At 39.4% G+C, this 15,404-nt stretch overlaps 2 protein-coding genes and 1 pseudogene across 7 annotated transcripts in view; 2 read left to right on the forward strand and 1 right to left on the reverse strand.

Annotated features, from left to right (window-relative positions):
- lef1 (lymphoid enhancer-binding factor 1) overlaps window positions 1-4,867 on the forward strand; it is a 52,146-nt gene extending 47,279 nt beyond the window's left edge. For all 6 annotated transcript variants that reach the window (XM_088075944.1, XM_088075945.1, XM_088075943.1 and 3 more), the window contains one exon: window positions 3,354-4,867. In XM_088075944.1, coding sequence (XP_087932070.1) covers window positions 3,354-3,433 — 80 coding nt within the window. In that variant the 3' untranslated portion in view covers window positions 3,434-4,867. The remainder of the gene's footprint in view (window positions 1-3,353) is intronic.
- Window positions 4,868-6,086: 1,219 nt separating this feature from the next.
- hadh (hydroxyacyl-CoA dehydrogenase) overlaps window positions 6,087-15,404 on the reverse strand; it is a 38,940-nt gene continuing 29,622 nt past the window's right edge. Inside the window, exons 7-8 of the mRNA XM_088075948.1 lie at window positions 8,454-8,570; window positions 6,087-7,891 (exon numbers count right to left, since the gene is read on the reverse strand). Coding sequence (XP_087932074.1) covers window positions 7,773-7,891; window positions 8,454-8,570 — 236 coding nt within the window. The 3' untranslated portion in view covers window positions 6,087-7,772. The remainder of the gene's footprint in view (window positions 7,892-8,453; window positions 8,571-15,404) is intronic.
- On the forward strand, window positions 8,577-9,871 carry LOC148190000 (uncharacterized; annotated as a pseudogene).

Here is a 15,404-nt window from a genome sequence, read left to right on the forward strand (position 1 = left end):
AAATTTAAGTCTGAGTGGCTTTAAAAAGCTTAAAAAGTTTTAAATCCCACTTTCTTAAAGCTGTAGGAACCCTGTTTTCTGTACAGTGTTTAAGAATTTGGACATATAGTAGACAAACTAAGTTAGCCCTCCAAGCAAATGTGTGCTAAGATAGCTAACAGTGGATCAGAAAGATGCACCAATACTTTTTTTGTTGACACCAAATGTCATAAATGCAAATGGCACTGATGTATTAAGTTGCTGTGAGCTGTAAATTCCCCACTTCTAAGCAAAAGGCAGAAGATAATGTTCAGGAAAAGCCTATCTTCCTCTGAGCAGCTGCCTCCGTCTCACTTTGACTCACACTGGATCTGAGTCTGCAGCTGCCTGTACTGGAGAGCAGAGTGGAAATGATGACTGCTCACATATTTGGGGGTCAAAACATCCCAAGAGGTGCAATGACTGACGAAAAAACTGCTTGACTTGAAGAAATCTCAGTCAAATGAGGGGCCTCTGACTGATGATTTGAATATTTGACTTTAGGGGGTCATCTGTAGTCATTTTAACTCAAGCGTCTAGATTACTTACAAGTAAAAATTCCAAACATTCACTGGTTTCAGCTGGTTTTATAGAAGAAGTTTTATGTCAAGTAAATTGAAAATTTTGACTGCTGTTAAAAACAAACAAATATTTTTGTTCCTTTGGGAAATTATGATTGGCATTTTTAAACTTTTTTTTTCTCTAGACTATCTTTCTACCAAACAGTCAGAACAATTTAACAGATTATTGTGTAACAAAAGTAATCATTCGCAGTCCTTACTGTCAGACGTTTGTTAAAGTCAGCAAGAATCTTGTTATGTCCTTCCTTAGACCTGACAGTTAAAGGATACAACTTAAGTGTCATTTTCCTAATTTTGGTCGTCATCCTATCAGTAACAAGAAGACTGTACTCATTCAGTTAATTGCTGAGATGCAATAAATTTCCATTTCACCTCAAAATAAGTGACTTTGGTAATCTGACTGAACCGGTCTAATCATGTAACTGCACTTGTTTTTTGCCCTGCTGGACTTTCTCTCATCACCATGTGACATGAAAATAGGACAAAAGTTGTAATAAATCAGATTCATCTCCATCTTTTTTTCTTTTCTTTTTTTTTTTTTTTTAACTTTTATTGCTTTCTGTCTTATATCTCCTTTCTCCTCCAAATATCTCCCCTTCTCTCTGCCTCTTCTCTGTGCCATGGTAAAGTCTGCGTCTCAGTCTGAGCTGGAGACACCTCTCTCCACTTGGCTTATTTTTAGGGTAATTTGTCGGCAGTGTTTTCCTTTTTAATGGCACCAAAAGAAACCCCAGAGCTGTGCGCAGGGAGAGAAGGAGCTGAGGAGGCGGGTGGGTTGGTGGGTTTGGAGGTTAGGGGGCTATAAGGCAGGCGGGCCCCAGCTGCGGCCGCTTTGATTTGGCCTGGGAGGTGAAAGCGGCGATTGAGACGCGAGGTTGTGCCAGTTATCTTAACCTCCCACACTTCAAAAGCCGGGCGAGAGCTTGTCCGACTCCTTCCCCTCCTCCTCCCCTCCGTCCCATAGAGGGAAAGGAATTGGGGGGAGAGAGAAGAGGGGGGAAGACTAAACCTTCACTAGCCCTCTGAACAGAGGAGCGTTTCATTTCCTGCAAAAAAGTCCAGCCGGCATTCCTGAGCACTAATGTAGAGGGAGGAGGAGGAGGGGATGGAGGGAGGGAGCTGAGGGGAGAGAAGAGGAGAGGAGGGGTCAAGTTGCTCCTGAATCCCAGTGTTTGTGTTGGTTGGACCATGTGAAGAGCTGGCCTGGTGCCCCCCTACAACCAACCACCACACCAGTACACACCCCTGCTGTTACCACCAATCTTTTTTTTGAAACTTGTGCGCACACACACATGCACACTCTTCTCGCCCGCAGCCCCTCAGGCCTCTTCCTCAGGCAGGAAGGCCAGAGCTTTTCATGTCTGTGGTGGGGGAAGGAAAAATGCTCCCCAGGAAACAGGGTGCAGTGCCGGGCGTGCGGGCCCGCTTTGAGATCCTGGGATGAAAAGAGAGAGGGCGGTGGAGGTAAATAAAAGCGACAGGGGCTCTCTCTTTCTCTCCGAGCGCTGTGCTTCTTTCAGTCTCTGCTCTGTGCCGCTCAGGGTCAGCTCTCCTCGGGAAAGGTGGCCTCTGTCCTGTTCTCTTTTATCCACATGTGGTAAAGCAGTCTGCAGGGTGGTGTGTGTGTGTGTGTGTGTGTTAAGACTTTTGAGTGTTAAGATGCAGCGAGCAGCAGGGCTCAGCTGACTTCTCTCCTACAAAAACACACTCTTGGCTTTGCCACAAGGGAAAAGCAAACTAATACCGTTTCTTCCCCTTTTTTTCGTCTTCACAAAACATCCATCTTTTTAGTCGCAGGAGGCATCCATCCACCTCTGTCTCTGCCTCTCCACTTTGATCACAGATTCTATTTGATGCTGCTCGGGTCTAAAATAACTCTCCTTGGCTTGTCAATAACTGAAGCTAACTCTGTTACGTTAGCTCAAGCCTGAATCACGAGAGGGAAAAGAACACTTTTGCAGCTTGACAAACAATTTCCCCGTCAGGGAAGGGGGCCAATTTCGTGAGAGTCCTGTGAAGTGGATTGAGCAGTCAGGTAACATTTTTTACACGGCAGCGTCAATCTGCACCTGAACCGCGCAGGTTCACATAATTACCAACATAGATGAACTCTGCTAGTTTTAACAAACTGGGTCAATGCGGTGATCCTTCTGTGTGGAGAGCATTTCCTCGCCTTGTTTTCCCATCGCCCACCTGCAGCGGCAGCCTAAATGTCATCCAGAAGCTACACAATTGGGAGCTCGCCTCAAGAGTGAGAGGAGGAATGAGTCAGTCAGGGGAGGGCAAGGAAGAGCGTAACACTGCCAGCTGGGTCACGGCAACCCCCATGTCAAAGCAGATCAAAGCCAGGCCGGCCCACATCCTGCCGCTGACCTATAACCCCTCTGTAGTTCAGCGCTTTGGCGCAACCCTGCTGCAAAAAGGCTTTCATTCAATCAGCTGTAACACTACGAAGAAAGAAATAATGATTGATGATGTGTAATGACAGGTAATTTGTCCCTTGCTGAACCGGGGAGGCATGCCTGCGTGGTGAGACACGTTCGAGTCATTCTGAGTCATCTTGATGTGTCTGGTTTTGGTTAATGTGATGTGATTGTGACCTGTGTTTTGGTGTGAGACGTGTTTCTATTTTTTTTGCTGATGAGAAAAAAAGCTTTTCTTTTTTTTGTATACAGATTCAGTAACTTCATACTTAGAGCGGTTGATTGATGTGCTTTTCTTTTGTTCCTGTCTTTGTCTTTTTTTTCTCTCCAGGAGGAAAACGGAACAATTTCTCCACATGCAAAGCGAAGGCAGCAGCTACGGGCCCTCTGCTAGAGATGGAGGCCTGTTAGATTCCATGAAGACCCTTAAATCTCCAAACTGAAGCCTCCCGTTCTCAGAGGACCCCACCTCCCCCTCCTCCCAAACCCACCTAACCCTTACGCCCCCTTTCTTCAACACAGTCACATGCCGCCACCACCACCACCACCCAAAACACTTCACTGTCTGACTCTACTCCCGTCCTAAAGGCGCCTGCTGTAGAGACACTGAACTGAACAAGACAATCATGATTAGTAGGAGCACCCTCACGCGACCACGTCCTCTCACCGAAATCAATTTGACGTCTGTGTTTTTGTCAGTTTCCTTTTTACAATCAGCTTTATCGCAATTCTTAAGGCACTGCACTGAAAACAGCAGCAATTTTGATGTGCGCACAAACTTCTTCACTGCACCACCCAAACCCCTGTTTCCAAGTTTACTGTAAGTTATTTGTCACCTCGGTTCCTTTTGTATAGTTCATTAGGCTGACATTCACTCCCTCAACACCTTCCTTCCCCCTCTCCATTCTCTCTCTCTCCCTGGATTTTTGAGACCATTTGGGGTTTCGCCCGACCGACCAAACACCTCTTTTTAGACTGCACTAAGGAAGCCGGAGGGATCTCATCTTGTCTACGAAACGTCCTCAAGACGCCATTTTTAGTTTGTCGCTGACCAGTTGGTGCAAAAAAGGATCAACATTTTGATTTGCTTTTCATTTTAGACTGAATTTTATTTTGAATGCTTTTTTGTATTTTGAACCCTTGTTTCAATTTCTCGGTGTATATTTTAGTGATTTTTTTTTTTTAAATATTGTTTTTTTTTTTTTATATAGTGGTATATATGAAAATAAGCTTTGGACACAGGAAAGCCATTTTTCTTGTTGAAGCGTCTTGCAGAAAATTGAAACTTAAGGCTTCTTTTGATAACTATTTGTAACAAATAGTGACCTCGAGTCTTGCTCAGATGTAAAATAATGCTCAGTATGTGTACTTTTTAAAAACTGTCAGGATATGTCAATTTTCTTGGTATTTTTGCAGGCAACATTAGGACAAAGGCGAGAGTGATAGCTCAGAGGCCTATATTTTATTGTTCTAAAACATGACAAATGAAGCAGATATATATATTTACCCCAGCACTTGGCAGTCTTTCTTTTATTGCAATGGACCTTTGTCTTTTCTCTCTGGTAGCTAATAGTGTGGTCTTTAGCCATGTTGTTTATTCCATGCAAGCATCTCTGTAACATTTTGATTTTAATGCTCTATTTTAGTATTACTTGATGAATTCCTTTTTTTATTATCATGTTTTGGGTCACTGTCATCTTGGTATAGCATTTTGCTTCCCAAGTGGTCATATTTGAACTGTTTCATGTTTTTTTTTTTTTTTGTAAGAAAAATAAAAAGGCACCATTGGCTCATTTGATCACTTGTTTGGTGGAAAGACCAGAGCTGGAAGTGCCAGATGTAGCAGTCCGTGTGTCATCTTTGGAGGTTATTATGTAAATGTGCATGGGTGGATGTGCTATGTATTGATGGTGTAAGGTGGAGAAAACACAACTGCTTATAACATGTTTTAGTCTTTGTGGAAACTTTAAGCTTTAAAGAATCAAAGCTATCTAAAGTAAAAAGCCCACAACACTCAGCGCTACATTTACGCTGTGTTATTGTGATGATAATGAAAAGAGAGACTTGTATCATCACAGTATAAAAACCTTTTGTCAGTTGGGTACCAAGTTGAATTCAAGGGAGAAATTCATCTTTACTGTCTTTCTCTAAATGTAAAACATTTCTTTAGACTTCAGATTTTGTAAAAACTCCTCAGGTAACAATTGAATTTTCAAATTAAACAAAATCTTCGATTAAACAGCCAAGATCAAAGGAAAAGTATTTATAGACAAATCTGAATTGTGCTGCTCAAATGCCTTCATTTTAAGTAAAACAGCACCACCTTGTGTTCCTGTTGGGTTAACAGGACATTTCGAAGTGGCTGAATGTTCCCAGAAGCATTTCACAAATGATTCATTCTGTGTTTTCAAGTCCATTTTATTTATAAAGCCCCCAAATGTCATATTTTACCTCTTTTAGCCGGATACACAAAACAATAGTAGAATGACCCTCCGCTAAAAATGTGTTTTTGCTTATTGTTAACTCACCTTGATGTTTGAGCTTCACTGTGCAGAATAATTTGAAAAATGGTTTGTATGTTCACAGGTTCTGGCTTTTCCAGTGAGTGAGAAGTGATAGATGCAATCTTGAAGGTTTTTAACAAGGTACTTCTTTACCATTTTCAACAATCAGGTGCCAAAATGAACTTCAGGGTTCTGTTTGCCATAACTTTTCCTGCTGTTCATACCGGACATAAAAAAATCCCTTCAGTCGCTTTAAGTGTAAGTGATGGCGGACAAAATCCACATTCTTTGTTTTGTGCAAAAATGTATTTCACAGTTTATATGGAGCTAATGTGAGGCTTCGGCTATTTGTTTTTTTTGCCTATGAAATGTTAGCTCTCTGAGCTACAGTGGAAGGATAGCAACAAAAAGAGGTAATGTCATACAGAGAAGTTTTCACTTTGGTAAATCCAAGCCTCATGTTAGCCTCAGATAAACCAACAGGTGGCGGTAATATGCCCCCAAAGGCAATGAAGAAGAAGATGTCTAGCCAGTCAATGTAAACAATATAGGTCTGAAAATGTATTTTGAAAATGGTAAATGTTTATTTTGAAAGAGTTACAGTGAAGTCAAGTCAGTTTCATTTATGTAGCACCAAATCATGACAGTTATCCCAGGACACTTTTAGTAATCAGAGTCTTAACTATTTTAACTCAGAGACCAAACAGTCAAACACATCCTTTACTCCTGCAACCAGAAAAGACACCAAGTATTTTAAAATGTATTTTAATCAGATCTAATCTCTTCACAAACAAAAAGAGGTCATTCAGTGGTTGCCATAAGAAAACTGACCAACAGACAAAATTTTATTGCAAAAGGCACTGGCAATTTTTCTATTCCAACGAGAGGTCGACCGATTTGGCTGATTAATCATGGAAGACGGGACTTTTTCCAATCTGTCGTTATCAGAGGCCTGCTTTAAATGGAGCAAACAGGAGTTAATCAGTGGATCCAGCTGCAGAGAAAGCACGTCTCTTCTATTATGTAAGTGCATCTAAGTGTATTATTCTTCATTTTACCGTCAATTTACATACATTTTTTGGCTGGACCACCACAGCAGGTCCAGCGTTATAGTGCAAGAGTGTAAATGTTGGAGGCAAATTTGTGTTTCCTGAGATAACAAAGGCATGGCCCATCCTACTCTTCCTCTGATTGGCTAGTACTCATTGCATCATTTGTTGGGTCAGTTACGTTTAGGGAAGAGGAGTGGGGATGGTTAGGGGTCAAATGTCAGGATGAGACAGTCAGAGGAGGATGGGTTGTGTCTTTTTAACATCCTAGCATATTTTCACTTGAGAGTCCAGGACGAGATGCTTTTCTTTATGCTAACTTGCACTTCCTCTCTCTCCAGGAATTACTCCCTCTTCAGCATCACAAAAGATCTTTCAATCCCTTAAATGCACGGAGTAAAGGAGAGTAAAGCGAGGAAACACCAGTGTACACAGAAGTCCTTAACAAGTGGCATGACTATAGACCTCCCTAAGCGTTGGGGTGAGATTTTTATTTTTACTTTTTTTTTGTGTTCCTTGTCAAGTAATGTCGTACCTCCAAATTATTCTTCATTTGCACAGTTTAATTCCAAAGCGCTTATTCTGTAGTGTTGTATAAAGGGATCAACAGATAATACAATAAACAGCGTCATGATGCAGATGCTATAAAATGCGCCGTCACTTTGTGTGTGATAAATATAACACTTTAGAATATATAATTTATTGCAAAGTGTGGTAGCATTACACAAAGAAACAGATTGTTCTTTTATTTTCCAATACAATTGACATTTTTGCGTAGCTGTTTAGTGTTATTGTGTAGATAACAGTAGCACATGTAAATAAAGAGCCAAAGTAATTTTAGCAAACAACACTGTTCCATATTTACAATTAAAAGACCTGAAAGGAATATTAAATGATGATTAAAATCATAGATGTAGAAGAGTTTTTCCTATCTACAGCTCCACAGTACGCGAACCACTGAGTTAGATGTTCAGCTCAACAGTTATTCAGTTTCTAATAAAGTTCAGGGATTTTCATTTTCAAATTTTTTTGCGCAACAAGATGGGATGACATCAGCTGTTTAAAAGTCTTTTTTCTATTCCAATCTATAGCTTGTATTATAAGGTTCTTTAAAAATCCAAATCGGTCGACCTCTAGTTCAGACTAATTTCCCAGTAATGTGTATCCCCACAAAACTAGCAACACTGTTAAACTGAATTATTTGTACTTGTAGAATCCTTCTCCTGTCTTTTTGCCCCATTTGCCCTCAGCAACCAGCTTGTTCAGCAGCTCACTCTGGGCAAAGAGAGGGTTACCAGGATTCGCTGCAGACCAACCTGAAGACATACAATAACAGAAAAGAAATAATAACAGTTCATTTCGTCTGTTCGTATTTGCAGCTGTTTCATCTTGTCACACACGTTTAAATTAAACCATGTTCCGTGATGTAGGCAGTATTTAGAGCCTTTACTAGAATACAAACGATACACTGTAAAAATACTTTGTTACAAGTTAAAAGCCTGAGCTGAAAATATTATTTAAATTAAAGTATGTAAGTGTAATCAGAAAAATGTACTCTAAATATTAAGAAAAATGTCTCCCGTGACTGTTATAAGATTATATATCATGAGGTTATTATTACTCATGCATTAATGTAAAAGCATGATCTTACTGTTGCTGTTGGTTAATGTAAAACTTACTATTTTTAAAAGGACTACTATTACTAATGATTTTTGCACTGAAGATGACAAACAATTATTAAAATTAATCTTCAAATCAAACAATCAACTATTTTTTCCGCTGTACTTTTATATTTTTTATATTTTTATGTATGCAAAAATCTGAATTTATAAAGTAACTTATGTTTAAAATAAAATTATTAAACATTGTTTCACTCACCATCAATGATGAACTTGAGGGTGTCCAGTCCTACATAGTCCGAGAGCTCAAAGGGTCCCATGGGATAACCAGCACCAAGTTTCATGGCAATATCAATGTCCTCCTTGGATCCATGACCTGAGGGGGAAAACAGAAAAACAAAAAAAAAACGCTGAACATGCAAAGCTGAAGATTTCAACTAATGGAAAAACTACAACAAGAAAATATTAGTGTGGGATGCTGAATTTTGAAACATTAAAAAAAAAAAAAAAAATCAGCAACTGCAAGCTGCTATCACGACAAGACATTGAAGAGCTACAACGATGCTACGGCAAGGCGGAGCCAGGACGACAGGTCAGAATGGGAGTGACAGTCATCACCCCCACAATCAGGACTGGGTTCCAAGTCCCAGAGATGGATACACTGAACGCAATGGCAGCAGTACCCTCTGAAAGTCTGCTAGAAGATGTGAATGCAGCGCTACTAACTGTCCCTACTGAGACAGTTACAGAGACCAACAAGCTGATAGACAGTACAGCAACAGTGATCCTCGAGATGCTTGATATAAGATGAACAGCAGGAGCCAAAAGCAGAAGTACTCATGGAAGAGAAGGCTGGAGGCCAAAATCAAGGCAACACGGAGTCTTCCAACAGAGCTGCAGAAAGGTGTGACCAAGAAGGGGCCATCTGAGAAGTACACCATCCTGTCCATACCAGAGGCTCTGGAGACTGCCAAACAAAGGCTGACAGCACTGCCTGAAGAGATGCACTAGGGAGGTAGAAGGCAGGAGAATAAACGGGATGTTTGCCAACAAACCATCCAAAGTGTACCCACAATGGCAGGGTAAAGGTAATGCAACAGCAGAACCACCCAGAGCTGAGACCAAACAGTACTGGAGAAGAACGTGGGAGAAGGAAGCAACACAAAACACCACCCAGTGGCTGGTGGATCCAAAAGCAGACTGCAGCAACCTCTCAGAGCAAGACCCAGTGCAGATCACACTGATCTGCACTGGGTCTTGATGGACCCAAGGAAGAGTGTCACATAGTAAGAGCTGGACAGCACCTGGCCCTGACATGGTCCACAAATCCAGAAAGTTCGCAGTAACACCAGGGGAGCCAAACACCAAGTATTGGATCAACAGAGCAGTCAGCCAAGACTGTAAAATCAGACAAACCAATCTGTGCAATTTTATCCTGTTTGCTGTTGTTTGCTAGGGCAGCAGGAAATTTTGGACGACATGGTTTAGTATGACTTTGATATTATTTTTGACAACATAGTATAGTATGACTGCTATTTTGGATGACATGCTATATATAACATTTTCATGATACAGCGGAAAAAAAACCATAACCTTGCATTTTTGGTGGATTTTCCAACATGCTGTTTTGTGCAACATACTATGCTATGCCGTGTCTCAGCGCACTATTTAATGTGGTTTAATGTGGTTTTCATCTTTTGTTATATTGTGAATTTTTTGCCATGCTACATCCATGCATTTTTGGTGGGTCTTTCAACATGCTATTTTATGGTGTTTTAGGTTGTTTTTGCAAAACCCATTGCTAAGACGTGTCTCAGCATGCTATTTTATGTGGTTTAATGTGGTTTCCAGCTGTTTTTTGTTTATTTTGACATTTTTGCCTTGCATTTGTGGTAGATTTTTCAATATGCTGTTTTATGGTGTTTTCCTCATTTTTTCAAAATCCTATGCTATGGCGTGCCTCTGTAAGCTATTTTTTGTGGTTCAATGTGGTTTTCAGCTGTTTTTGGACAGGTCATTTTTTATTTTTTTTTAAAAAGATATTTTTTGGGCGTTTTTGCCTTTAATTGATAGGACAGGCTTCCTCCCACAGTCCAAAGACATGCAGCTCAGGTTAATTGGTGACTCTGAATTGCCCTTAGGTGTGACTGTGAGTGTGTATGGTTGTTCGTCTATATGTGTCGGCCCTGCGATAGTCTGGCGAACTGTCCAGGGTGTACCCTGCCTTCCGCCCGATGACGGCCCCCCGCGACCCTTACGAGGACTAGCGGTTACAGAAAATGACTGACTGACTGACTGACTGATAGGACAGCACAAGTGTGAAGGAGAGAGGTGGGGTGACATGGAGCAAAGGGCCCAGGCTGGAATCAAACTCGCGGCTGCTGCAGTGAAGACACAGCCTCTTTACGTGGAGCTCCCGTTCTATCCACAAAGCCACGAGGGGCCCCGACAGGTCATAGTTTGACATTTTTACCATACTATAGCCTTGCTTTTCTGCTGGATTTTTCAACATGCTATTTTATGGTGTTTTAGGTGGTTTTTGCAAAATCCTTCACTATGGCATGTGTCAGCACGATATTTTATGTGGTTTAATGTGGTTTTCGGCTGTTTTTTGGACATGGCATATTTTGACATTTTTGCCTTACTATAGCCTTGCTTTTTTGGTGGATTTTTCAACATCCTTTTTTATGGTGTTTTAGGTCATTTTTGCAAAATCTTTCACTATGGCATGTCTCAGCACGCTATTTTATGTGGTTTAATGTGGTTTTCGGCTGTTTTTTGGACATGTCATGTTTTGACATTTTTGCCATACTATAGCCTTGCTTTTTTGGTGGATTTTTTAACATCCTTTTTTATGGTGTTTTAGGTCATTTTTGCAAAATCCTATGCTGTAGCGTGTCTCAGCACGCTATTTCATGTAGTTTAATGTGGCTTTCAGCTGTTTTTTGGATATGGCATATTTTGACATTTTTGCCATACTATAGCCTTGCTTTTTTGGTGGATTTTTCAACATGCTATTTAATGGTGTTTTAGGTCATTTTTGCAAAATCCTTCACTATGGCGTGTCTAGGCACGCTATTTTATGTGGTTTAATGTGGTTTTCGGCTATTTTTTGGACATGGCATATTTTGACATTTTTGCCATACTATAGCCTTGCTTTTTGGGTGGATTTTTCAAAATGCTATTTTATGGTGTTTTAGGTCATTTTTGCAAAATCCTTCACTATGGCGTGTCTATACACGCTATTTTATGTGGTTTAAAGTGGTTTTCGGCTGTTTTTTGGACATGGCACATTTTGACATTTTTGCCATACTATAGCCTTGCTTTTTTGGTGGATTTTTCAACATGCTATTTTGCTCTGTTTTTGGTCATTTTTGCAAAATCCTATGCTGTAGCGTGTCTCAGCACGCTATTTTATGTGGTTTAATGTGGCTTTCAGCTGTTTTTTGGACATGGCATATTTTGACATTTTTGCCATACTATAGCCTTGCTTTTTTGGTGGATTTTTCAACATGCTATTTTGCTCTGTTTTTGGTCATTTTTGCAAAATCCTATGCTGTAGCGTGTCTCAGCACGCTATTTTATGTGGTTTAATGTGGCTTTCAGCTGTTTTTTGGACATGGCATATTTTGACATTTTTGCCATACTATAGCCTTGCTTTTTTGGTGGATTTTTCAACATGCTATTTAATGGTGTTTTAGGTCATTTTTGCAAAATCCTTCACTATGGCGTGTCTATACACGCTATTTTATGTGGTTTAATGTGGTTTTCGGCTGTTTTTTGGACATGGCATATTTTGACATTTTTGCCATACTATAGCCTTGCTTTTTTGGTGGATTTTTCAACATGCTATTTTATGGTGTTTTAGGTCATTTTTGCAAAATCCTATGCTGTAGCGTGTCTCAGCACGCTATTTTATGTGGTTTAATGTGGTTTTCAGCTGTTTTTTGGATATGGCATATTTTGACATTTTTGCCATACTATAGCCTTGCTTTTTTGGTGGATTTTTCAACATGCTATTTAATGGTGTTTTAGGTCATTTTTGCAAAATCCTTCACTATGGCGTGTCTAGGCACGCTATTTTATGTGGTTTAATGTGGTTTTCGGCTATTTTTTGGACATGGCATATTTTGACATTTTTGCCATACTATAGCCTTGCTTTTTTGGTGGATTTTTCAACATGCTATTTAATGGTGTTTTAGGTCATTTTTGCAAAATCCTTCACTATGGCGTGTCTAGGCACGCTATTTTATGTGGTTTAATGTGGTTTTCGGCTATTTTTTGGACATGGCATATTTTGACATTTTTGCCATACTATAGCCTTGCTTTTTTGGTGGATTTTTCAACATGCTATTTAATGGTGTTTTAGGTCATTTTTGCAAAATCCTTCACTATGGCGTGTCTAGGCACGCTATTTTGTGTGATTTAAAGTGGTTTTCGGCTGTTTTTTGGACATGGCATATTTTGACATTTTTGCCATACTATAGCCTTGCTTTTTTGGTGGATTTTTCAACATGCTATTTTATGGTGTTTTAGGTCATTTTTGCAAAATCCTTCACTATGGCGTGTCTAAGCACGCTATTTTATGTGGTTTAAAGTGGTTTTCGGTTGTTTTTGGACATGGCACATTTTGACATTTTTGCCATACTATAGCCTTGCTTTTTGGTGGATTTTTCAACGTGCTATTTAATGGTGTTTTAGGTCATTTTTGCAAAATCCTTCACTATGGCGTGTCTAGGCACGCTATTTTGTGTGATTTAAAGTGGTTTTCGGCTGTTTTTTGGACATGGCATATTTTGACATTTTTGCCTTACTATAGCCTTGCTTTTTTGGTGGATTTTTCAACATGCTATTTTATGGTGTTTTAGGTCATTTTTGCAAAATCCTTCACTATGGCGTGTCTATACACACTATTTTATGTGGTTTAAAGTGGTTTTCGGCTGTTTTTGGACATGGCACATTTTGACATTTTGCCATACTATAGCCTTGCTTTTTGGTGGATTTTTCAACATGCTATTTTACTCTGTTTTAGGTCATTTTTGCAAAATCCTCTGTAGCGTGTCTCAGCACGCTATTTTATGTGGTTTAAAGTGGTTTTCAGCTGTTTTTGGACATGGCATATTTTGACATTTTTGCCATACTATAGCCTTGCTTTTTTGGTGGATTTTTCAACATGCTATTTTATGGTGTTTTAGGTCATTTTGCAAAATCCTTCACTATGGCGTGTCTAGGCCACGCTATTTTATGTGGTTTAATGTGGCTTTCAGCTGTTTTTTGGACATGGCATATTTTGACATTTTTGCCATACTATAGCCTTGCTTTTTTGGTGGATTTTTCAACATGCTATTTAATGGTGTTTTAGGTCATTTTTGCAAAATCCTTCACTATGGCGTGTCTCAGCACGCTATTTTATGTGGTTTAATGTGGTTTTCGGCTGTTTTTTGGACATGGCATATTTTGACATTTTTGCCTTACTATAGCCTTGCTTTTTTGGTGGATTTTTCAAAATGCTATTTTACTCTGTTTTGGGTCATTTTTGCAAAATCCTATGCTGTAGCGTGTCTCAGCACGCTATTTTATGTGGTTTAAAGTGGTTTTCAGCTGTTTTTTGGACATGGCATATTTTGACATTTTTGCCTTACTATAGCCTTGCTTTTTGGTGGATTTTTCAACATGCTATTTTATGGTGTTTTAGGTCATTTTGCAAAATCCTTCACTATGGCGTGTCTAGGCACGCTATTTTATGTGGTTTAATGTGGTTTTCGGCTGTTTTTGGACATGGCATATTTTTACATTTTTGCCATACTATAGCCTTGCTTTTTTGGTGGATTTTTCAACATGCTATTTTATGGTGTTTTAGGTCATTTTTGCAAAATCCTATGCTGTAGCGTGTCTCAGCACGCTATTTTATGTGGTTTAATGTGGCTTTCAGCTGTTTTTTGGACGTGGCATATTTTGACATTTTTGCCATACTATAGCCTTGCTTTTTTGGTGGATTTTTCAACATGCTATTTAATGGTGTTTTAGGTCATTTTTGCAAAATCCTTCACTATGGCGTGTCTAGGCACGCTTATTTTATGTGGTTTAATGTGGTTTTCGGCTGTTTTTTGGACATGGCATATTTTGACATTTTGCCATACTATAGCCTTGCTTTTTGGTGGATTTTTCAACATGCTATTTTATGGTGTTTTAGGTCATTTTTGCAAAATCCTTCACTATGGCGTGTCTAAGCACGCTATTTTATGTGGTTTAAAGTGGTTTTCGGCTGTTTTTTGGACATGGCATATTTTGACATTTTTTGCCATACTATAGCCTTGCTTTTTTGGTGGATTTTTCAACATGCTATTTAATGGTGTTTTAGGTCATTTTTGCAAAATCCTTCACTATGGCGTGTCTAGGCACGCTATTTTATGTGGTTTAATGTGGTTTTCGGCTGTTTTTTGGACATGGCATATTTTGACATTTTTGCCTTACTATAGCCTTGCTTTTTTGGTGGATTTTTCAAAATGCTATTTTATGGTGTTTTAGGTCATTTTTGCAAAATCCTTCACTATGGCGTGTCTATACACGCTATTTTATGTGGTTTAAAGTGGCTTTCAGCTGTTTTTTGGACGTGGCATATTTTGACATTTTTGCCATACTATAGCCTTGCTTTTTTGGTGGATTTTTCAACATGCTATTTTATGGTGTTTTAGGTCATTTTTGCAAAATCCTTCACTATGGCGTGTCTAGGCACGCTATTTTATGTGGTTTAATGTGGTTTTCGGCTGTTTTTTGGACATGGCATATTTTGACATTTTTGCCTTACTATAGCCTTGCTTTTTTGGTGGATTTTTCAACATGCTATTTTACTCTGTCTTGGGTCATTTTTGCAAAATCCTATGCTGTAGCGTGTCTCAGCACGCTATTTTATGTGGTTTAAAGTGGTTTTCAGCTGTTTTTTGGACGTGGCATATTTTGACATTTTTGCCTTACTATAGCCTTGCTTTTTTGGTGGATTTTTCAACATGCTATTTTACTCTGTTTTGGGTCATTTTTGCAAAATCCTATGCTGTAGCGTGTCTCAGCACGCTATTTTATGTGGTTTAAAGTGGTTTTCAGCTGTTTTTTGGACATGGCATATTTTGACATTTTTGCCTTACTATAGCCTTGCTTTTTGGTGGATTTTTCAACATGCTATTTTATGGTGTTTTAGGTCATTTTTGCAAAA

The sequence above is a fragment of the Plectropomus leopardus genome, chromosome 3 (assembly GCF_026936395.1).
Source record: "Plectropomus leopardus strain MGB_pleo_1.0 chromosome 3, ASM2693639v1, whole genome shotgun sequence".
In the NCBI taxonomy this organism is placed as follows: Eukaryota; Metazoa; Chordata; class Actinopteri; order Perciformes; family Serranidae; genus Plectropomus; species Plectropomus leopardus.